Here is a 26,433-nt window from a genome sequence, read left to right as displayed (position 1 = left end):
TTTATGTGGGCAAAATGGAATTGAGTTATGGCAATTAAATTGAGATTAATTGAAATGGATCAATAAGAACTAAGAATTTAATTTATTTAACATTTTCAAGTTTTTAATACAATTTAATGAAAGGTCTTAAAAATTATGATTTTTTATCAATAATTTACAACTTTTTTAATTTAAAATTCATAATTTTTAAAATAAAAGTTGAAATTGTTTTGAAAGTTAAGATTTAAAGAAATTTAAAAATACTTAAAAGTTGAGTTTTAAACGATAAAGTTTGACTTCGGATTTTAATATCTGAATTTAAATTTTTTTCAATTCTAATTTCTAAACTTTATCAATCTCATTTTGAATTTTTCTGCATTTTATTTGAAATCTCTTTTAATTTTCAATTAAAAAATTCAAGGTAAAACTGTAAAAAAATTCAAAATGAAATTAAAAATATTTAAAAAAAATCAAATAAAAGGTTCTGAATGAAATTTAAAAGAAGATTTTAAATGAAACTTAAAAAAGATTTTGAATAATATTAAAAAAAAAGATTTTTTAAATTTAATTTAAATTCTTTTTCATTTAGAATCTTTGTTTGAAAATCATTTGAAATTTCATTTTAAACTTTTTTCTAGATTTAATTTAAAATCTTTTCTTAAATTTCATTAACATTTTAGAATTTTTATTTAAATTTTTTTAAATTTTATTTTGAATTTAAAAAAAAATCAAATTCAAATTTTGTTAAAATTTTTAAAAAACCTTCAATTCTATTCAAAATTTACACAAAAATAATCTCCCCAAAAAAGAACCATTAACTTCAATTCCATATTGTCCAACAATAAATACAACAACAAAAATAAAGACTATCAGCAATAAAACTCACTCCCCCCAATTCCGTATTTTCATTCAGGAAATATGCGTGCAACTAAAAAATTTCCTTTATGTCACTAAAAAGGAAATAGAAGAAACAAGTTTTATTTTCTATTATAACAAAATAAGACAACCAAAAAGCAGCAAAAAGAAAGAAATTTTTTCGCAATAAAACATTACGTAATAATATTTTTGTGCAATAATAAAAACTTATAGCAAAAAATGAATATAAAAAAAAGAAGAAAAAAAATGAATGATGATAAAAATATTTTATGAGATGATATTAAATTTTACTACATAGGCTCCTTGCCACCATCACTCGTCATATGAATTGTTTTGTAAATCGAAGGAAAAATGCTGGAAGGAATATGGATGGTTGGGAAAGTCTATAAAGGGGATGTTGAGATTTTGTAGATTATGCTGTAATTTATTATAGGGATCCTTGTAAGGATGCAGTAAAGGGGGTAAGTAAGAGATGATCATCAGCGATGCAAATGATTCATTTGTAATATTAAGGCTCCGTGACAGAACTTTTGAGACTACCCTAAAACTCTGTTGCTATTATTAAATTGAAGCCACATCTATTTGGCAGCCATAGGAATGTCACACGCCCTTCTACATTTGTGTGGTTTAAGGGTTTTTAAATATTGTATTCACTACACTTATGAGTTGCAATTTGGGTCTAGCTGACTAGTATGGCTTGCTATAATGTTGTCTAGTTGATTACCTATGATTTAGACTGATGAATTATTAGAAAAGTTGACAAATTTATGAATTTCTTTCGAGTTATTGTCTCATTTAGCAAGTCTTGTGACCATTGAACAAATATAAACAACAAAGCACTATCCCGAGTGATACAAATGAAGAAGGCTGTATCACGAAGCAGACTTCATATGGATGCATTATTGCAGCCATTTGGAAGCTCAATATCGCTTAATATAGACTATTATATTTATATTAAGGAGCCATTATTTAGGTTTATATTGGTTCCAAATAACTGCCATATTGTGGCTCCGTTGAGGAGTCTTGTTCATTTGTATCGCTAGGGTATAAATTGAAGATTGCTGAATATTTTCATATTTTTCTAAAGCATCGACTTCGAAAATTCAAGTCAAACTCTTTAAACTAAAGATTTCCGAGTCTGATAGGTTTTTGTATCGGTCTTGAGTTTTGTCGAAATTGAGACTTCTAAGAATTTCCTTTAAACCACTATCTCAGTCTCGAAAATCCATCCAAACCCAAACTTCTAGGAATTCAATTGAAACCATCCCAAAAGAACATCCTAAACTCTCATCCATAGACTTTCCCAGCTCAATATAGCCTGACACAGTCAAAATACAAACGAATATAAAAATTTGTATGAATGAATGATAGTGGTGGGGTAGTCAGACTCCCATCATCATATATTACAAGATGAAATAATGATATTATTACTTTTATTATTATTATTACTATCAGCATGTGTTAACTCAAGCAAAAATAACAACAACAAAAAAGAAAAAAGAATTTCAACTTCTAGTCAAGATGAAGAAAATTTTATTTAATTTTATGTTATTTTAGTGAATAAAATATATTTTCTGTGAAAAAATATGCAACCTCACAATTTACAAAAAAAAAATGGATTGATACTCACTCACATCTCTCTTTTTTGGAAGTTATAATAGTAAAAAGAAAAAAAGTAAATAAAAATTAATTAATGATTGCTAAAATAACGAAAAAAAGTAACTAAAGCTCATTAGAAAATTAATAAAAAAAACCCACTTTTTTGTTCATTATTTTAATTACTTCAATAATTACACTACAGATACACTCTACACACAAAAAAGAAGGTAATTTGGTTGATGGATGTTTGGAATTAGTTTACTTTTGTTTGATGCTCAGATTTGAGGTGAAACAACTAACTTCAAACGGCGCACAAAGCATTCAATTCTAGGAATTTTTTGATGCTGCTTAAGTCTTTTTGTCTGGTAGTTAATTTTTTATGATGAATTACTTCCTGTTTGAAAAGTTAAGCTTTGTGTAGAGGAGAGTTGTCAGGATTTTGAGTTCCGGATTTTAAAACCCAGAAAAGACTTCTTTGGCTCTGTGGAGTCCGGACACTCAAAAGTAATGATGTTTTTCCACAGTGGAGCCCATTCAACCATGGTGCAGAGCTTGAAGTCGACTCGAATATTTCACGAATACGAGTTGACTCGAGTCGACATTTCCATACATAAACCCAAAACTCGGAGTCGACTTGAATTTTGTATGGAAAAGTCAACTTCGAGCTCTACAAGTCACTGACTTCGCTCTGACGTTTTTGAAATTTTTCAGCAATTCCTAAAGAAAATTTTTGAATCAATATCTGGAAACTGTGTGTTTTTTAATAATTCCATATTTACACAATCGAAATTTTTCAGAATGATGGTTTCCTAAAATTAATCAAATTCAACCTAAAGCATCGTTATGCAGCTTTTATTACGTTGTTATTGAACTTTGACGAAAATTCCGTATAATTTTGAAATTTTCAGAAATTTATGTCGTCTTTTTTATACTGCACAATCTTTTACTGTTGTGACTTGTTCAATATCAAATCGAGATTCTTGCAGTTCAGAGTAGTTCTAGTTTGGATCCTTTTAAGGCTCATTTATGGTCATCTAGCTTTCATTTGGTGTTCAAAAATTTATCCGTGACGGAGCTTTTCATTGAGATATGAGGCATATGAAATCAAATATTGTTGGTTTTTCTCAGCCATAAGCCATGGACATTTATTTAAAGTCTGAGCGACACAAAGCGGCCAACCACAATTTTTGACGTACAAAATGATCGTCAAGGTGATGTCTAGGCAACATTGCATCTTGTGTGATGTTCGGAAAAGGTGTTTCAACTTTAAAAACTTTGTCAAATCTGATGAAATTCATTAAATTTGTAACAATTCCACAACCATCTAAACCTCCCTAAATTCACTTCCACTACCAATTTCCCCACACTCAAATGAACAACCAATAACACAAAAAAAACACAATAATATCTACAAAAAACAAACACAAACAAATCATGAACGTTTCAATGAAAATGGTTTGTTTTTAATTCACACAAATTTGAAAAATTAATGTGAAAATAATTAAGCTATAGTGCAGAACAAACACAAAAAAAATTATAAATTGATAAAATTTTAATTACTGGACATTATTCAATTTGTCCTTGTGGAGACTTTGTTGGGATTTTAAGATGGATTTATGAAATTTGAGAAATTAGAATTGAGGATTTCTGATATTTTTCTGGAATATTTCTTAGAAATTTGGATAGAATCTTGTCAAATTCTACTAGAATCTTGTTACTTTGTTACTTACTAGAAACATGCTCCGACTTGGAGCCTAGGTTGCTACAAAAGGCCTTCCATCTGACTCTGTTGCTGGCTGTATCAGCAACTAGAATTCTACTAGATTCTCTTAAAATCTGACAAAATCTCCACAAAGGAATCGAATAAAAATTTGAAATTGAAATCAAAAAATGAGTGAAAAAGCAAAAAAAGCAAAAAATAAAAAAAAAAACTGAAATTAAACAACATGGAAATAATAATAAAATCAATATCATGTGGTTTTAATGTATCAATTTAATAATAATACTAATACTAAAATGATAATTAATAATGAAAATATGAAAAAATAAATAAATAAAAGACAAAGCTTTATTACGTAAAAAAAATCAGTGAGAGATTATGCTTATATGAATTATCATGTTGTGTCAGATATTTTTACTATTATTACTGCTATTCTGCTTTCAGTTCCATACAATGAAAACTATCGATGCTGGATTTAAATTGAGAAAACATGTTGGATTTAATGAGCTTCACGGTGCTTTTGAACGGATGTTTTACTTGTAATGAGGTGAAAATAATTTTTAATTGCTGAAATGGAAGTCGTATTGTCTTACTGGATTGAATTTCATTGTTTTTGTTAGCTTTTGTGATGATTTGGAGATGTAGCAAGGTTATCAATTGTTTAATGACACAGAAACTGTCTTATAGGTTGCAAATGAGAATGCTGAGTTCGTTTTGAGTTCTCAAGATCGAGACAAAGCCTTGACAAAGACTTCTGAGTGTCCTGATCTCGGTCACGGTGTCGATTCCAGTCTCGTTCTCTTCTCATGTATTTCATCTTGTCTCGGTTTAGCTCTTAGTCTCGATCCTCGTCTCAGTCTCGATTACAATTTATGTCTCGATTCCCGTACCAGTCTCGAACTCGATCTATGTCTCGAAAATTCATTAAATTTGAAAGTTTGGCAAACTCCATTTCCAACATACAAACAGGGGTCCATATGGATTCTAAATGGACTCTCTTTGGCTTCCAAATGACCTACAAATCGACCCTTAAAACATAAATCCTCACAAAAATATTCCCTGAAATGCCTCGCATCCTCCACATTCCCATACAACTTTTTAAACTTACAATTTATTAATGCACCAAAATATCTCATCTTTTCATTCCATCGGAAAGCAAGCTCTATGTGCATGTAAGCGAAAATTTTGGTGTATATAATGAAAACATACGTGCCATAATGTGCAATATTTTGTGGCTTTCACAACAGCACGTTTAATCAATTTGTACATAATAATGTTCATTGTTAAAAATTAAAATGCTATTCATAAAGGAAAAGTCTTATCAGGAAGTGTTGGAATTTTTAGAGTTCAGTGGTGGGATTTTAAGGAATTTAATAATTGTTGGTGGTCTTTAAAATGTGATTTTGGAGATGAATTTGCTGTTGGACGTTGTAGATTATGATGATGAAGTTTTGTGGATTGCTTTAGTTGAGGATGTTTCAACAGCAATCAAACCGAGCGACGCAAATGAAGAAGGCACCGCTAAAGCTCTCGTATTAACACTAAATGGCAGCCACTTCCTTGTGGCATCCATTTGAGTTCCATAGGAGCCTTGCAAGGGCTGAAAACTCGGAAATATATCCACAAATATTCTCAATTTGTATTAAGTTCCCAAGTATTCCCGATATTCAATGATTTGGAGCCCTAAAAGCTCCTTGACAGATTCTTCTGCTTTTATGTTGCTCAGGAAAAATTCAGGATGTGTAAACTTGTACATTTACCGGTTTTATATTATAAACTGGATTTTTTGAGGTTTCTAGTTTCCAACGTTGTGATTTTAATAAGCTTCGTATTAGTTGTGCTTGCAAACTTTTATGAAAATTAATTGTTTTATGAAAATATTCATCATGTATTTAAGTATTTACTAGAAAATTATTAAAAAAATTGCATTAAAACTATGCTTATGTATGTCAGTGGTGGACAACCAGTGCGTCGCGGTATACTACATTATCAGGTTAGGTTATACAGGTCAAAATGTCAGGTGTGCCGCCAACATTTTTCTAAAGCTGACCTTAAATGATAAACGATGCTAACTTGAAATATTCTGGATGAGATTGCCCGTGAGAGTTGTTTTAAGCTTGTTCTGCTCTTGAGAGCACGCTTTTTTCATGCTATGGTGAGGTATGCTATAGCCCATAAAAAATTACCAACGACTGCCCCATATTCACAACATTCTCCATAATAACCAGTAATAACTGAACATCCATATCTAACCAAACCATTTAATTTCAGTCTACAAAATAAAATAAGCATTACTAACTGAAATGTGGTTAAATACTCTGTATAATTGTTGATTTTAATTACTTACTATTTTGTTACACAGATAATGTTGTGTAATATTGCATTGGTAGCCTTCAATATAGAATGAATCAGGATGCAACCATGGAAGCTTGTTCACATAGAATTTTAGATGCACAATTAGTATGGAAATATAGTTTAAATGCATTTTAATGTTTCTAAGAAAATTTTGATGCTGAAAATGATATGCTGAAGGTTTCTAGGGAATTAGAGGGAGTTAGAGACTTGATATAGAGTTTAGAATTCAGATCTGATGCATATTCTTAGAAAATTTTGCAAATTCTAGCTTCCAATCAAATGCAGCACAATAAATGTCAAAACTGTAAGAAAAATTGACAGATTTGGACCTGAATCTCCAAATTGCTACCCTAAGTGACTCAGTTCCATCAAGGCGTCTTACCATTGATACGTCAACCTATCAGTCCCCCACCAAACACATTCTTCTGTTCGGGTTTCTCGACCATACAAATCTCATCCATTAAAAATCAAAACTTGATGAACATTTTCATTATTTTACGTGTCAAAATGGCAACAATGAAGCTTATTTTCATTCACACTTGACAATTTTCATTCGTATTTGTCATCGAATCTCATTAGAAAATTGTCATCATCTTACTCAATCCTCAACAGTTTATCATCTTCCATCGTCTACTGAATTTTTATTTTTAGCATATTTTTCTCAGAATGTGATGTGATTTTCTTGGAAGATTTCTTGTCATGTCTTGACTGCATAATGAGAATCTTGGATGTAGGATTTTGAAGTGAATCAGTGATTTTCAAGCTGAGGTGTGTAGGACAGTCATTCCAGTCTGGTCGTCGTACACTGAAGTATTCTCAGCAAGATGCCTAAATGGCAGGATGCTTGGAACAAAATGGCATCCCCTAACAGGCAAAGAACCGATTTAGGTACCGAAGTGGTCTTTCTGTACCTCTATCTCTGCCTGTTAGGGATATAATGGCAAATTCGGTCATTATCATATGAATAAATGTGTGCCGAATGACCTTTTCCGGAGCAGGAGCAATGAAGAATTGTATCGGCTTTTCCATGAAGCTGATATTGTGAGACGCATTAAAGTGAATAGACTTAGGTGGGCTGGACACGTTATCAGAAGGCCTGTTGATGCTCCATTGGTAAAGGTATTTAAATCCAACTTTTTAGATGGCAAGAGATCGCGTGGCAGGCCAAAGAACTCATGGAAGGAAGCTGTCGATAGAGATAGTGTCACACTTGGAATTGGAAATTGGCAAGCGGTAGCCAGCGATAGAGCCAGCTTCAGGAACCGACTGAGGGAGGCCATGGATCACACTTGATCTGTACGGCCAGCGAAGTAAGTAAGTAGTGCCGAATGGGCAGAGCAGAGCGTGATGTCTCCTCCAATTTTATATCGAGTGCCGTTGACTTAAATCGACTTTTTCGCACCAAAATCCGAGTCCACTTTGAGCTCTGCCGCAAATTAACACCAAAAAATGCGTTTTAACTTAAATACCCCTCCAAGCCCCCTCTAACTCATAATAACAGCATAACAGCAACTCATAAATTTTTTAAAAATCCAAAAGAACAGTCATCATTCGTTCGTCAAGCATCACGACTATAGCTGAAATAAAAATATTGAATTGAGTGAAATGTTGCAGTCAAAAATGTATGAAATGAGATCAATTTATCAACAGTTGAGGATAGGGAGGAGGAACATACACACACAAAAAAATATATAAGGCAAGCAAGTAGCACACAAACTGATGCAGAGAAAAATGGAATGAAATAAGGAAATGAAAAATTAGAGATGAAAAATATCAATCATTGCAAATTATGAAATAAGGGAACAGAGGAAAGCTGAATGAAAATTTGTTGGTGGATTAAATGAAATTATTTTCTTTTGTTTGGTTTGGGGAAGATGAAGAATATGCCGGAAGATGAGAAGATTTGTTGTAGGAAATGAGTGGAATTTCTTAAGTCGACACATAAGAAATCACTTTCAGTGTACTTTTTACTTTGTAGGTGGACTTGGATTGACGTAAATTGGATAAATTCTATGGAAATTATGATTACTTACTTACTTACTTACTTACTTACTTACTGGAACCATGCTTCGACTTGCAGCCTTGGTTGCTACAAAATGCTTTCCATCTGACTCTGTTGCTGGCTGTATCACAAAGCTTGAACAAATTCTCAGTTTTGGCATCTAACTGGCATTTTTTCATTATCGTCCTACGCCATGTTGCTTTTTGAGCACATGGACGCCATTTCCCTTGTGGAGGAAATTGTGATTAAGAATTGGTAAAGAACCGATGATATAACTTCTTAATTTTGATGGACTTGGGAGCTGGATACCCGGAAGGAACATGTCGTAGAGATGAGAGAGAAGCCAGTCCAAGATCAGTATGGCTCTCATTCCAGGACAGAATGGATGAAATCCTGCCTCCAACGCGAGTCGAGAGCTAGCCTGGAGTCGGAATTTTAGCCATTTACCCTTGTGCTTTCCCAGATTCTAAATTCTTTTATGATTAACGCTCGAGTGGAACAAACTCTGAATAATTCAATGATCTGACGGAAAAAGTATAATTTGGAATAATTCATTCAGGACTGGGACTCGAACTCACGTTCTACAATTACTGGTCGCATGCTCCAGCCACTGATCTAACGGGAGCTATTCGACTACATGAAAAATATTAATCATACATAAATTCTACAAACTCTGCATCCCTTATTACTGCACTCCCGATGATAGACTGTTCAAAATCTATTAAAGGAAGCCATTCCAACAGTTTGTCTAGTTATAAACTAGTAACTTCATAGCAAATTACAGAAATATCAAGTTTATTCCTAGACAAACAGTTATAGTTTAGATCGTAGTCTAATGTCTAGATGATGTTATTGCCTGGATATCATCCTAAAATACACCTTCCATACCTCAATCCATAGCATCTCCAAGCTATCCTATCCCAACATAACTAAACAAATCTCTAACTTAAAAATCTCCTGAATCTCCAATCCAAGCATCCATTTTCCATCCTTAAACCATTCGTGTTTAATGATGCGGTTGAAGATTAAGCTGAATAAAGAACGAACGTCTTACATGCTGTTGCAAGAAGTATTTAAAGCAACAGAAGAAATAATATTATAAAATAAACCTTGAAAAATGACTTCAATAGTATATCCAGTGCAAGTTGGTAAGGAAGTTGGAAATAGAAATCATTTAGAAATGTTTGAACAGATGGTCTAGCTGAAATTGTAATAATTTTTGTCGTAAGTTAGGAATAAGAAAATGAGAATTATGAAAAGAAAATTGAGATTTATGGACACAGGATGTGAACTTCCTTGCTGGTTGTAGAGGAACTGTTGAAATTGTACTTTATTGACGTTTTGCGGTGAGTTACTGGATGATTACTTATTGGATGTGCTTCCTCAAAAATCTAATTTAATTCCTGTCACAAAACTCATAAAATGCAAAGCACTTGGAAGTCATCTATTGTGCATACATAGTAAACTTAACATGCTGGCTTCTCCTTTTGTATTGCTGCTGCTCATCGAACATTATTTTATGGATTAAGGCTATCAAAACTTTTACATCTTAAACAACATATCGGTGGTTATAAGATGAAGAAAAGTTCAAGTTCGCCAAAGTCAGAAACTTAACATTGGAAGTGAAACCTCAAAGCGAGTAATTTTGGAATAAAGGAAAACTTTTTGTTGTTGTTGCATTTTGCTGTTCAAGAGGCAAATGTCTCTCGATATTGTTGGTGTGAATCAGATTGTCGGATTTTTACGGCAGGGAAATTAAAAGATTTTTTTGGAGATTTTTGGAATAAGAATTGCGAAATTTTTGTGAGTTTTGGAAACAAGAAGTAGAGTTTGAATTTCACTGGAAGTTTATATGAAGACGAGTCGGCTTTAAAGAACTTAAATACATAAAAGATTAGGTCGAGGCACGAGCCACACGAATGAAAAAGACTCAATTGAGGCTTCATCAGAGATGTCTGTTAATGACTTCCTTCTAAGAATTCTTTGGACGTCTACGTGCGCTTCTGTCATCTACAAAGGCAGAATTGAAGCCCTTTTTTAAATGAGCTTCTAAAGGCCCATTGAACCACGTCCACTAAAATTCGTTTAACGATATAAACCGTTCAGTATAGCTGAAAAACCTGTAGTTTACATATACAGACCAAATGGACCAGTAGCCAGCAGTCTTCATATGAAAGCTATACAGATTCGTTACAATGCTTTTTCATTTGCTCTTACTTCCTTACTGTTACAAAGCTCCGATGTGTAGCTTAAGTTTTTCACAAAAGGCCTTCCATCTGAATCTATTGCTGTCATTATCACAAAGTTTGTACGAATTATTCGTTATTATTGACAATCTTTGAGAACCGTCCTATGCCATGTTGGTATGTGATACTTAGGTTGCAACAAAATGCTTTCCATCTGATTCTGCTACTGGCTCTGTCACATAGTTTTTACAAATTATCTATCCGCACGTTAATTTGACGTACGTTAATTTAGGACGTCTTTTATCGTACAAGCTTGCAGGTTCCAATCAAGGGAGTGTAGCAAAATAGTAATTCTGTCCTATAATTGACATTTTCATTTGCATTGTTCAGGAATATAAAACTTTCAAAGCATCTCAACCTCAAAATGCGCTCAATTACCACAAAACACCCAATTTCCATTCAAACTCATCCCTTCTGTTCATCTGAAACTTTCCTGTAAAAGCAAAAATCTTGAATATAAAAGAAAATAATCGAAAACTTTTATATTTTTTCTTTCATCTGATTTATCTTTATTAATTTTTTTTCTTTTCAGCTTCTCGTTCCATTCGTTGGCCTTTCGGTTTTTTGGTGTATTTACAATAAATATAATTTTCCTTTTAATTTTCGCTATTTTCAACCTTCATTTTCAATTACAAATTTATTCTAAATTCCTTCTTCATGCTTTCTCATTAATTTCATCTTTACATTTTGATTTATTGGAAGTTATTTACAAAATTTTTATTCTATTTATTTAATATCTTAACTAAAATTTTAATCTAAATATTTAAAGTCGTTTTTGTAGTAAATAGAATTCCTGCTATTTCCTGTGTTTTTATTTACAAATTGGTTTTTTAAAATTTTTATTAATTTTTTTTTGACTGGAATTTATTTTAATTTTATTTTTGAAATTTAAAAAAAAACCGTTAAAAATTCAAAAAATTGAAATTAAAGTTGTTAGATTTGGTTTAGACCTACCGACCCCTAACAAGCGGTCATAACGGTCATAATGACCACCTTGCCTATTAGAAGACTAGATTTTCTAGAACCAGACCACATCACAGTGGACAAAAGACTGTCATTGACTTGCCTCTAACGTGTAATAACCTACATACTTTTATCCAACAATTTTTCCACTCTCTGACAACTAAAAAGTAGCACAAGCAGCATAAAAATCCGCTTTATGTAATTAATAACAAAGGATATTCGAGTGAAAAGCATGCATAATAGAATTCATGTGTTTTTTTATCTGCATAACCAGAACTTTACGTCAACAAGAATGAGCGATAAAAGAGGTTAAATATCCTTGGTTACAAAGCTCTGTTAAAGAGGATTGAATTTGGGACGATTCGAGGTAAATGAGAGTGTAAAGTGAGTTTTAATAGTACAATACAATAGTTGGTGTACTTATATGGAAGGACTTACTGTAGGATTGAATAAGTACTGTACCCGAACAGAACTACGTGTTCTCTAGGGTAGCACTACGTTGCCTTATTGACGGTAAGACGCGAAGTTGCCCTGAAGCTTTTTTAACGGCTGATTTGGACCAATTTTAACAGCAAAAAATGCACTTCGCCTCATTGAGCCTCTCAAGGAAAGAACACTACAATATTCTGGAACGGAGTTGGCAGGACTCCATTTTTTAAGCGCCTCAAAAAGAGTTCGGACTCCACCAGTGAAGGCGAAGTCTTTAATATTTTTGTTCGGACTGCTGTAGTCCTTCCAACTCTACTATGCTCTTGACAGACAGTGTTGCTTTTGGTTTTGGGAAATTGCAGTATGGCAACCATCACTTGAGCCAGTTTCAGGTGCCACAAAATGAGTTTATGGATCATAATTGATCTGTATAGTCAGTGAGGTCCGTAAACAGCAATTTATAATTTGATTAAGGATTCAACCTTGATTATAGCCAGTAATTAAATATATTCAAGTCTAGCTCCACCCTGGATTACACTCCCAACTCTTGTCCATTAGCAAAACCTAACGAGAAACAAATTAAAAAGTTTCAACAACATTTTACAAAAACTGTTCACAAATGCAGTTAATATAAATTTCCTTCTTTTTCCAAACAAACTAAGACTTTTTTCCTCATTTATTCTTCATTTACATCAAGAATTTTTTAATTAACGCGACCAAATCAAAAGTTTTTCATTTAAAGAAAAAAAAACTTTTCCATTTTCATTTACTTTGAATTAAAGGAGATGAGAAATAAAGTAGTTTATGAGTTGGTGGTGGCAATACGTTGGTTAGTGACTTAAGCGTCATTGGAAGTAATAGGTTGATAAACTTGATTAAGAAGGTGATGCTAATATATGTGTCAGAGGTTAATTGGTTGAGAGGCAACATCAGCCTCAGACGAACCCCAGAGTGGACAACATGACATAATGCCGGGTTAATGACAAGTTGTCCACTTGGTACTGATTTGAATTCTCAAAATTTAGTAGCAGATCTCATAAAATTATGCAAAATTCACAGCTTATCATCTCTAATTAACCTCAAAAAAATTGACCAAAGAGCTGACTACCATCAAAGTAGATCTTGAGCTGCTCAATGCGGCGAATTGGATCTTACCCAAGTCTTACCGTCAAACCGGCAACATTCCAGTACCTAAGCTAACACGATATGCTGTTCAGGAAGTAACAAAATCCCAAAATTAACTCAGAAAATCTAGTTTCAAAATTAACTCAAATCAAATGACATTCCAGTATTATTTTTTCTTACTTTTTTGTCTTAATTTTTTTTTAAAATTAAAAACTTTTTCATTAACTATCTACTTCATGCTCAGACTCTTCAATTATCACATCATGCTGTAACAGAACAGTTGTCGGTAACTTGGATTGTGACGTTATTGATGATGTCGTATTTGCAAATGCAACGGGTGGCGGCGGTGTTACGGTTGGCAATTGCTGATGATGATTTGATGATGTGACAGCGACAGCTTGTGCTGTGGCAGTAGGCACTTCTTGTGTACGATTAAGCAAATAATCCAAATCATTTGATATTAAATTCATCATACCATCGGGATCGGGTACACTATCAATCACAAGACTATCACTTGCACGTTTACCATCACTATTTGTTAATGTTATTACGGGCAATGGAGATGTCTTCTTTATATCTAATGTATTATCTCGAATTCCGATTATGCTGTCGGTTTGAACTGTGGAACAAAAAAAAAAGGAAATTTTAAATTAATTGCTAAGAATAAAGGAACTTTATTATGAATAATCAAGAAGGATTTAATGAAATGAATATTGCTTGCTCGTCCATGTGGATATACTTCTGACATTTTGAATTTAAATAGTCAAGTGATCTTGTTATAGTTCAACTACATTATTCAATTTAATGAATAGCACAAATGTGATAAGTTTCATGTAGATAGCCTGACTAAATTCTTTACATACTGTGAATATATTTGAGTATGAAGACTCAAGGATATGCTTGAGACATTTTGGGTTGATTCTTGGATTAATTCAAAGAAGATTGGAAGTAAAATTGTCGTTGTTGTCTTGATTTTTGAATTTTTTGATATTTTTTATACTTTAAAATATTTTGAAATTGAAAATATCAGATTTTTAGTCTATACATGATGATTTGTCAAGCAGTTGCTATGCTATGAGCTTTGCTCACTCTTTTTAAACACTTTAAAATCATTCAAATTGATTATACTTTTGAAATCAACTCAAATTTTAATAACAAAAAGCTTAGGTGGAAATGTAAACAAATCATTTTCGAACTCGAATTTTTCGAAATTTCGAAAATTGATAAATTTGCTTCGACATTTGGAAGTTTCTAAGACTTGATCAAGACAACTGCAGTAAAAAGCAAAGCAATATCAACTTCTCATGCTATTTCCACCAGAGTTGTCTTAACTTTGTGAGTTTGAACATCAACACCGTCTCCACTGAAGTCCTGTCAACTCTACCTCCCACATTCTTATTACAAATTGAATAAAGTCATTAAAAATTACTCAAAAAAATTAAGAATCTAATTTAAATGTCAATAATCGTCTCTCCTTACTTCCCAACTCGTACCAACAATAGAAAAGTAATCAATGAAAACATTCTTATTGACGATATTCAATAAGTAAGTACTTAAGACTTAAGTATTTGGAAAATTGCTGACTGTAAATATTAGAACGTAATGGTTTGGTAAAGGAAAATTTTATGCAAATGACTGAGACATTTCTTTTGTCAATAATTTGAATTTAATTGTGCTTATTGGAGATATTAAAACATTTCTGATCAATATAATTGATATTATTGAGCATTTGCAATTTAATTAGTGTGAATTTAAAAGTTGAGTGAAACTTGTTTGTGCCATAAAAAGGTAAATGTCCTTTGAAAGTATTTATAACCAACGTAGGTCATGCTTGGGGTAAGGGATGGGGTTTGGGGTGAGTTTACAATTTTGTTAAGGAATTCAGATTTTGGTTCACGTTACAGTAAGAGGATGGAGGCCTGAAAAAACTGTTTTTAGCATTACACCTGACTTTGTGGTTGTTGACGACATACAATAACAGCGTTGTTGAGGACATTGTTGACTTTATCAAGGACATAGTCATTTAGTAGAGAATTTGAGACGGTACAACAGATCTTCGGTCGCAATGCCGTTGCTATAGGCAAACCCTACATTATATTCTATTCTACACTTGGAGTTACGCAATTTCTGGACATTTCTCAGAAAAATGACATTTTCAAATTGAAAATGATATCCTTGTCCTTTGAAGAATATTAATTTTCACACAGAGTAAATATTGAATAACGAAAAATATGAAATTTGGATATAAAACTTGTTTCAAAAAACTTGTACTTGTTTCTATGTCAACATATGTTTGTGGAGTAATACTATTTTAGGGGCTGCAGACTTTAAAAACTGAGTTTTCATAGTACGTGGACAATTTCGGTTAATTCTTCATTTTTAAGGGTCTGTAGACTTTATCGTTCTTTGGGGAGTTCCTTCATTACCGCCAAAAAGAAGCAATCTATGTGAGGCTTCCTAAAAGCGATGGCTTCATTTTGGTGTTAGTAAAAGAGCTTTGAATAGTGTTGTAGCTGAGGGTGAGACACAAGCTTGATATACTGCCTTTGGTTGGAATCCACAAGGGAAAAAGCGTCCAGGTGCTCCAAGAACAACATAGCGCAGGACGGTATGACAGTTAGATGTCAAAACTGAAAATTTGTACAAGCTTTGTGATACAGCCAGCAATAGAGTCAGATGGAAAGCATTTTGTAGCAACCTAGGCCCCATGTCGGAGCATGGTTCCAAAAAGTAAGTAAGTAAAAGAGCTTTGGCGGAGCTTTAAGTGCTCTATGACGGAGCCTACTCCTTTTGTGTCGCTAAGGATCTCTAAGTGCAAACAGAACAACTCTTTTCGTATGATTGAGACTTTAAGTATCAAAAACTTGTTCCTAATATCAATGAAAATCAATTCAAAATGTCAGCATAAAACAAGTCCATACATTCATCCATTCACTCGATTTCAATTCACAAAACATGCATCTAAGTCTACTCACCTTTCGATATTCCCTTAAGGATATCCAAATTATTTACAATTCCACTTGTTTTCACATTAATATCCCCAAAATTGGATATATTCGGTCCATTCACATCATAAATACTCATCATGTTTGCATTAATTTTTGAAACATCATAAGAACGTGATTGCGCATTCAAATTCACTCCAGCATTCTCATTTTGTGATGATGATGATAAATCAATTATATCATTTGAGCACATTTGTATATCGGTTAGTCTTGAATGAATTTGATGTCGATGTGTTGTCTGCTGTTGTTGTTGTTGTTGTGGTTGAGCTAGTGCACCCTGCTGCTGTTGCATAATACTCGTTACAGTCGTTTTTGTATCGATTGGATAGTTGGACATTGAATTTGAAAATACTCTTAATGGTACGCTTTTGTTATCTTTCTCCATGTCCTGATAAACTGTATAAAGGCACGCAACAAAAAAAAAATGACATGAAATTCACAATAAGTAGATGAAAATAAATGGAAAATTCTCTATTTTTTTGGGGATCTATGTTTGGATGAAAGAAACACAGAGAGAAGGTGACGACGGATGGGAGAATGGGAATGAAAAAAGAGAAAATTATGCAAATGAGCACTTAGTAAATTTACATCGTCATCAACTTCAATCAACTGTGAAAATTGCAAAAGTTTTTTTTTTTTTCATTCTCACTCTTGTTTCATCGTCTCGTTTCCTTTCTCAAAATGTCTTTTTGGTGTTACTTGCTTCTTATTCCTTAGCTCCGTCGTCTTCCTTCTATTTCAATTTTACACTCGTTTTTCATTCTCATTATGAGTGATGAAAACTAAATAAATTTACTCAAACTGAACTATGAACGTTTTCTTTTTTTATAGAGGTTCCTTTTGAGCTGCTCTTAATGCTAATTTGTGTCGATGTTTTTTTAAAGCTTATGTTGAAGTACATCAGTTTAAGTTTGTGATTTTATGTTGACATGAAATGTTTAGCGTAAGTTGTTTTTTATGAATCTATAGCTTTGATTTATGGGTTGGATTGACTGGATATTGATTTAAATTGATTTAACGCTTAAGTTATGAGTTTTTATGAGTTAAGTTGGCTTTAAATCTGTATTGTTAGGTAAAAGGATGTAGCCAGAATTTTTGTAGAAAGATCGTCAGAAAAAGGAAGGTTTTGTAATTTATTAAGTCGAAAAACCCATTGACGATAGGATTGAACCAGATTAATGTCGAATCCGGTTTTATACTAACTTGATGCAACCTAGTGCCAGACTCTTTCAACTTATGGTTTCCGGGGTCGAAGCCTAGATTAGCTTTAATTTGGTCAATCAATACTAAATGTGCTGTGACTAGTATTCCTGTAGCAACTGACTTAAATAACTACCAACCAGCTTACACTTGGGGCCACAGTAATTTTACAAGATTTGATGATTTATTTGCAACCGTTAGGACACTCTATTAATATTGTATAATCAGTACTGGACTTGTACTGTTTTTCAATCTAGTATTTTGAGTGGATCATCGGGAAATTTAATTTTTTTGTCATCAAAATGAGCCAAAAACAGCCGTCAAAGTGTTAACAGGGTGAGAGGCAATATAACAGTCACTTAATTGCACTATTCGAGTTCCCAGGCTTTCAGGCTATCGGAGATTTATTCTTTTATTGACCAAATTTCTTCAGCATAAACTAGTTTGCTGTCTTACAACTAATACAATTCAAAACTTATTGACAGACAAACTTCCGACATTGAATAAATTTTATCACCCCGAAAATTGAATCCCTCAAGTAACACCATTCAGACATAAAAGCATAACATAACATAGCAAATATCAACATTATGTACTCACAATTTAACGAATTATTTATGGTCGTTGTACAAAAGTCATCGAGACTATTTTTCATACTCGATTTTGTGCTACTACTTGTTGTCTCTGTCACTGCATAACTTTCAACTTTGATGACAAAACATAAAATAATCATCAGTCCCTGTTGGATGTTTCATTTGAAGTATAAAATATGTTTGATGATATTTTTGCATGTTGAAGGAATTTTTTTTGGATTGTTGTTGTTGTCATAGATGTTGATGAATGCACATTTGTGATTGCAGTGTTGATTTTTTTTCATCATGTTGACACATAAAAAATAGAGATTCATGAGGAAGAGAGAAGAAGAGAATCAAATTAGATTAAAGCAATGCTCTTTGATTTTTATGGATGAATATTTTAATAATTGATGGATTAAAGGATTCTGTTTTGGATTATTTGAATGAAGTTGGGTGTGAATTTGGATGACATATCCAAATTGTTCTGAAAAATGTCCGGAGCTCCCATAGTTTTCACGCCTAAATAGCTGCTTGACTCTAATCAATTTACATCCAATGTTTAAAGTTGCGTAGCATTTAATTTAAATGTCCAGAGCAGCCAAATCCGTCGAATCACATTTTCGCCTTTAATAGTGTCGTAATCAGCCGTCACGGTGCTGTTAGGGCTTCCTACCGTCAATCCAGTGATCCAGCTATACCTTACCGAACACATTGTACTGTCCTTGATATAAAAATCCTCACAAAAATTCCCAAACTCTCAATATTCAATTAAATCTCAAAACATCTTAACCAGACATGTCCAAATTGAATGCAATATCACATAATCAGAGAATATTAAGGAACGACAATTATGCAAGAGATCAAAAACTATTTGAATTTCATGAGTTTTTAATTCTAATCAATAAAGTTTTATGAAATTGTTATTATCGTAGCAACAGATTGAATAGCTCGATAATTGTCATCATGTATTTATGTCATACATGACTATTGATATCTGCATTCACATCCTATTCATTGGAAACTGGAATTAAGTGGCTGTATTTGTTTCCTTGTTAAGGATAAAAAATTATATCAATTTAAGTCTTGATTGCAGATGGATATATGAGTTATTTGATAAGCATATGTTGGAGCTTAAAACTGTATTTCTTGTACTATGATCTATTTTCTATTTATGAGTATGGGAGTATTGAGAATTTTTTTATAAAATGAAGTGGAATCTCAGTATTACCCGAGATTCTCCCGATCGGCACATATTGGAATATTGTCATATTGACAGACAACGATAAAGCAGCAAAAGCTAACAAATTTGTCAACTGGCTGTCATTTGGTTCTAACTCTACCATCCGTTTCCCTGAAATGTTTGATGTCTGAGCAGAGCGGAAGACCACTCGACCTGTTATCTTGAAAAATCGTAAATATAATATAGAAAATAAGCTCCTAAAGCTACGTCCATGCACTTAACTATGTTGATTTTAGTTAAACTTCCCTGACTGCACCCTCATTCCAATCCAAACTAAACCAATTCGTACATAAAATTCCCTCAAGGACCTTAAGCAGCCTGTCTCGTTGAAACTGCAATTGTGAAACTTCTTATGAAGCAATAAAACTAATTAATCCATCCTCGTTTTCATGCAATACGAAACAAACAAAAGAGGAAAAAATTTCCATCACTAATCCAGCATATTCTCTCTTATTTTGCTTATCACGACTTAGCATGCACTTGTGAAACTCTTTCTGTATTCTCATTTTTGACGATATATCGTAGAGGAATCGAGAAGAATTACTGCCTTTTATGTATGTAGAAGTAATTTTTAAGCAGCAATTTATTCTGCTTATGTTAATAAATTTATATAAAAAAAAAACTTTTTTTAAAAAGTACACGCTTTTATTCATGAGTGAACTAAAAAGAAGAAAATAATTTTTTTCCGGACACACAAATATAAAACAAAATTTTTAACTAAAAATAAAAGCGTGGGGCGCTCATAATAGACATAATGTTATACATTCTTAGTTACTTGGACATAGTCTTGAAATTGTATAAATGTCAGCGTTTACCATTTACAGTAGTCGACAGAGCAGACAATGAATATTCTCATTTTCATGAGCGTGCTTATATGTATACTCAATTAATGCAATTGAACATGCTCAACTATATGAGCATACTCATATGCATGCATCTTGTCTGTTCGGGATGCTTGACTACAATTTTCTAATTCTCTTTATGCACTAATTTAACTTTTCTTTTTAGTGCTAAAATAGAATCTTATCAATTTACATATTAATATCTATTGGAGTAAATCTGCTTGTTATATCTTGTTGAGTAGTGGGCTTGAATGTACAAGTAACTAAGAATGTATAACATTATGTCTATTATGAGCGCCCCACGCTTTTATTTTTAGTTAAAAATTTTGTTTTATATTTGTGTGTCCGGAAAAAAATTATTTTCTTCTTTTTAGTTCACTCATGAATAAAAGCGTGTACTTTTTAAAAAAAGTTTTTTTTTTATATAAATTTATTTTATCCTTTTTAGTCATATCAAGTAATAGATTTTTCGACCCATGTGTATTCAATTCGTTTACGTAAATACTTAAAATATTTCGGTGACGGTTCACTTCGCTTCGTTTGGTTCTTCTGACTGTGTATAGATCACAGTAATGTCGGACTCCACTTCGCTTCGCTTCGTTCGTCCGACTGTGTATAGATCACAGTAATGTCGGTCTCCACTTCGCTCCGCTTCGTTCGTCCGACTGTGTGTAGGTCACAGTAATGTCGGACTCCACTTCGCTTCGCTTCGTTCGTCCGACTGTGTATAGATCACAGTAATGTCGGACTCGACTCCGCTTCGTTCGTCCGACTGTGTGTAGGTCACAGTAATGTCGGACTCCACTTCGCTTCGCTTCGTTCGTCCGACTGTGTATAGATCACAGTAATGTCGGACTCCACTTCGCTTCGCTTCGTTCGTCCGACTGTGTATAGGTCACAGTAATGTCAGACTCCACTTCGCTTCGCTTCGTTCGTCCGACTGTGTATAGGTCACAGTAATGTCGGACTCCACTTCGCTCCGCTTCGTTCGTCCGACTGTGTGTAGGTCACAGTAATGTCGGACTCCACTTCGCTCCGCTTCGTTCGTCCGACTGTGTATAGGTCACAGTAATGTCGGACTCCACTTCGCTCCGCTTCGTTCGTCCGACTGTGTATAGGTCACAGTAATGTCAGACTCCACTTCGCTCCGCTTCGTTCGTCCGACTGTGTATAGGTCACAGTAATGTCGGACTCCACTTCGCTCCTCTTCGTTCGTCCGACTGTGTGTAGGTCACAGTAATGTCGGACTCCACTTCGCTCCGCTTCGTTCGTCCGACTGTGTATAGGTCACAGTAATGTTGGACTCCACTTCGCTCCGCTTCGTTCGTCCGACTGTGTATAGGTCACAGTAATGTCAGACTCCACTTCGCTCCGCTTCGTTCGTCCGACTGTGTATAGGTCACAGTAATGTCGGACTCCACTTCGCTCCGCTTCGTTCGTCCGACTGTGTATAGATCACAGTAATGTCGGACTCCACTTCGCTCCGCTTCGTTCGTCCGACTGTGTATAGATCACAGTAATGTCGGACTCCACTTCGCTTCGCTTCGTTCGTCCGACTGTGTATAGGTCACAGTAATGTCGGACTCCACTTCGCTCCGCTTCGTTCGTCCGACTGTGTATAGGTCACAGTAATGTCAGACTCCACTTCGCTCCGCTTCGTTCGTCCGACTGTGTATAGGTCACAGTAATGTCGGACTCCACTTCGCTTCGCTTCGTTCGTCCGACTGTGTATAGGTCACAGTAATGTCAGACTCCACTTCGCTCCGCTTCGTTCGTCCGACTGTGTATAGGTCACAGTAATGTCTAGATATAATTATCAAATTGTTCGTTTTCACATTGAGACCTTAACAACATTAACATTTTACTATAAAGTAAGATTTAGTAACATCCAGAACCGTATTTATACAGTTTAGCAAGATCCAGGAACATTCAGATTCGTATTTATACACTATAGCAAGATCCAGTAACATCCAGAACCGTATTTATACAGTTTAGCAAGATCCAGTAACATCCAGAACCGCATTTATACAATATAGCAAGATCCAGTAACATCCAGAACCGTATTTATACACTATAGCAAGATCCAGTAACATCCAGAACCGTATTTATACAGTTTAGTAAGATCCAGTAACATCCAGAGCCATATTTATACAGTTTAGTAAGAACCAGTAACATCCAGAGCCATATTTATACAATATATCAAGATCCAGTAACATCCAGAACCGTATTTATACAGTTTAGTAAGATCCAGTAACATCCAGAGCCATATTTATACAATATAGCAAGATCCAGTAACATCCAGAACCGTATTTATACAGTTTAGTAAGATCCAGTAACATCCAGAGCCATATTTATACAGTTTAGTAAGAACCAGTAACATCCAGAGCCATATTTATACAATATATCAAGATCCAGTAACATCCAGAACCGTATTTATACAGTTTAGTAAGATCCAGTAACATCCAGAGCCATATTTATACAATATAGCAAGATCCAGTAACATCCAGAACCGTATTTATACAGTTTAGTAAGATCCAGTAACATCCAGAGCCATATTTATACAATATAGCAAGATCCAGTAACATCCAGAGCCATATTTATACAGTTTAGTAAGAACCAGTAACATCCAGAGCCATATTTATACAATATAGCAAGATCCAGTAACATCCAGAACCGTATTTATACAGTTTAGCAAGATCCAGTAACATCCAGAGCCATATTTATACAGTTTAGTAAGAACCAGTAATATCCAGAGCCATATTTATACAATATAGCAAGATCCAGTAACATCCAGAACCGTATTTATACAGTTTAGTAAGATCCAGTAACATCCAGAGCCATATTTATACAGTTTAGTAAGAACCAGTAACATCCAGAGCCATATTTATACAATATAGCAAGATCCAGTAACATCCAGAACCGTATTTATACAGTTTAGTAAGATCCAGTAACATCCAGAGCCATATTTATACAATATAGCAAGATCCAGTAACATCCAGAACCGTATTTATACAGTTTAGTAAGATCCAGTAACATCCAGAACCATATTTATACAATATAGCAAAATTCAGTAACATCTAGACACACTATATTAAGACCCTGTTAACATCCTGACACAATATGTCCATAATTTCAAGATCCAGACACATTATGTCCAGATTCAATATGCATAAATAAATTTTCATGGAAATTTCATTTTAATTTAACGGTTGTTTGAGATTCAAACTTTAACGGTTTTTTGAATTTTAAATATTCCATGAGAAAAATACTTATCTTTGACTTTTCTCTTCCAAAAATACTTTAAACAAATAGTATATTTAATATAATTAATAGCTGGTATTATTAACGAATGCACAGTAAATCATATAAACTGGATTTTAGCTCTATTAATAGTCTAATTCATGTACATTGAGAATATACTTGATTGACTTCGGATTTTTTCCCATATCAAATAATTTTTAATTAATTATAGCATAATTAAGCATTTTTGTGTTTTCAAAAAGCCTAAATATTGTATTGTCATCGAGAATACATATGTAGAAAAAATTTGAGCTCAATTGGAGCAACAGAAGTGGTCGAAAAATCGATTGCAAGATTTGACGCATACAAACAGAGTGACTTGAATAAAAGCGTGTAAAATCGCAAAGAAAACAGCACCAAAAAGAAAGAACTATGAAGAAATGAGAATGTTTGACGCAAAATTATTTGTACGTGATAAAAATGAATAAATTATTGTGAATCATCAAGCTTATTTGTTTCACACGAGCAACTGCTTATTTTCTATTTTCGTATTGTTCTGTGCTGTATGAAAAAAATTTCGAAATCAATAAAACCAAAAACTTTATTTCAGCAAATTCGGAAGCTTTTTAGAGAAGTTTTTGAGCTGATTTTCGTGAAAAAGTTGTGTGATTTGTTTGACTAGCTGATGATTTTATGGACACGATTGGGTGTCAATTATGATAATTAAATCGTTAATAAGTGAGTTCTTTTGTTGCAAAGTTTGGGCTTGGATTGGTAAAGCTTAGGCTTTTTGAAGCTCAAGGGATATTGTGAAAGTTTGTACCTTTTTGAAGCTTTATTCAGTAAATTATTAGCTAATACTATGATTTATTAACAGTTCTGACCAAATTGTGTGCTGCGATACACTGGTGTATCGTCAAAATTCTTCGAAAATGCTAAGAACCGTATATCGTGTCTTGTTTTGGTCATAGCTTACCAACATTGTGTACCACAGGAAGGTTTGACTAATACTGATTTATAGACAAATACACTAAGAATTATGGATTTAAATTAGTTAGATGACAAAATAGTCAAAATTATGCTTTAATTCTTAATTTATGCATCGTTGTTGCACTCATTATGAATCCCAGACAAGGTTGTGATGGCCAATGTCGGCGACCAAGAGAATCGTTTATTGATTTTACCGGCCATTGTCTTTAATCGCTCTCCGTTTTTAATCGGCCAACGTTCTAAAATCAGGACGTTTCACAACTCTGAGCTCAGAGTCAAAACTAGATATTTTTAGAGTGCTACAAGCATTTGACAAGCAAATTCGTGATTTAAATGCAATAATTCAATATAAATCTGATTTAAAAGTGTAATTGCTGTACTAATTCAAGCTGCAACCTGAGTTTGCACTTGCAGAACTACCAGAAATACTGTAACCCATAAAAATACATCCAGCCACGGATTTTAACTTCTAAACAGCTAAAACGCATTACTCATATTTTACTTAAAATTATCATCGACCAACTCTTGAACAAAAAGCTGCATACCATCTACTATATGCGTTGCAGTCATTCCAATCCCAAATTCTATTCTCAATTTCATTCGAAATAAAACTCAAAGCCTCTCAAAATCCGATTTATAGGATTCTACTTCCATTCAACATTCTCAATAAAAGCACACAAAAAATTTTTTCATGTCCAGATAATTTAATACTTTGTTATTTCGGCCACCGACCACATGAAAGTAAAGTTTTTTGTTCCTGCCACTGATGGAAACTTTTTTTTTTGTTCATCCCCACTTTCTCCATATCAAAAGCATATTGGCATGCCAAAATAATCATTCCCATTCTATGTCCATAAATGTTCTAATCACACAAATAACTAGAAAATGCTTTCACATTGTGAAGTCGAATTGAAAAACTTTTTCATTTACTGTTTTAAGCTCAATCTGTTTTGGTTTTACTTCTCGGTTATTTGTATATCCTATAGCTTTATTTATAAGGGAATGAAGGACTCATCTGAGTTTGTAATGAAGAGCTATTTCGAATGGATATGAATTGTTTATGTTATTTCTTGTTGATGAGATTTAATTTGTATTAATATGAAATTGAAATTTGAAAATTTAATCAATATTAAGGCATGATTTGTAATTATTTGAGAATTTTAGAGTCGTTATGGTTAATCTTATCAATGTATCTTAGTGATGAAGATATTGGATAATCTGTTTGTTGCTTTCTTTGTGCAAGTTGAATTCGAAGATTGTAGATTGTATAACCTTGCCATTCCTATTCCGATAGTAGAGCTACATCCCTTCAGGCAGGGTTGTTAAGATAGGTTTTTAATCTGTCCTTTCAGACGTGAGATACCGCACGTCAAGGTACGCACTTGGCACTTGATCAGCTTTAGAGTCAGATTTCGGCTTTCCCAATCCACCATGATAATCTATATTCTTGTTTATAAGCAATTTTAGGCTGCACCCTATAGTTCCCGAATAGACAGATATACATTTCAAATAGTTGATGGCAAGTTAATGTCTAGTTGATGTCTGGTTCTAACTTATTGTTGTACATTCGAGATTTGTCCACGCTTTGAGATGAAAAATGCTCGAACCTTGATGAACCTTACTTAAATCCAATTAAAAGGCATCCTCTAATTCATCAAAAATTCCTTAATTCATCGCAATCCCTTCCCTCACTCAAAGTTTCCTCTTCTACTTACCAATAAAATCGATGAGATGCTGAACAAATAGCAGAAAATATTCTCCTTGGTATTCAAATAAATTAAATAGAACGTGTGTGATAGGAAATTGATAACAAAAAGTAATGCAATTCGATTAAGCAGACTAATTCTATTCATTCATTATCAATTTTTTTTTTTCGATTGTTCAGGGACGATTCGACATTTGTATTGATTGTGTGATGATCACGTATGAAAGTAGAAAAAGGAATAGAAAAGAAAAAATTGATTATAAAAAAGTTTAAACAATTGAGTTAGTAAGTTTAGGTTATTGAGGCAATTAGGGGTCATTTGGTGGTGAATATGATTACTTT

The 26,433-nt window shown here is 33.5% G+C and overlaps 1 protein-coding gene across 1 annotated transcript in view; it reads right to left on the bottom strand.

The window, feature by feature from the left end:
• Positions 1–11,279: 11,279 nt before the first annotated feature.
• The window catches only part of LOC139098288 (uncharacterized), a 136,282-nt gene continuing 121,128 nt past the window's right edge, over positions 11,280–26,433 (bottom strand). The window contains exons 20-23 of the mRNA XM_070650425.1: positions 26,102–26,231; positions 18,100–18,238; positions 16,270–16,695; positions 11,280–13,913 (exon numbers count right to left, since the gene is read on the bottom strand). Coding sequence (XP_070506526.1) covers positions 13,516–13,913; positions 16,270–16,695; positions 18,100–18,238; positions 26,102–26,231 — 1,093 coding nt within the window. The 3' untranslated portion in view covers positions 11,280–13,515. The remainder of the gene's footprint in view (positions 13,914–16,269; positions 16,696–18,099; positions 18,239–26,101; positions 26,232–26,433) is intronic.

Source organism: Chironomus tepperi, unplaced genomic scaffold (genome assembly GCF_022539635.2).
Source record: "Chironomus tepperi strain 1889 unplaced genomic scaffold, CSIRO-AGI_Ctep_v1 contig_445, whole genome shotgun sequence".
Taxonomy (NCBI): Eukaryota; Metazoa; Arthropoda; class Insecta; order Diptera; family Chironomidae; genus Chironomus; species Chironomus tepperi.
This window is presented reverse-complemented; position numbering and strand designations above follow the sequence as displayed.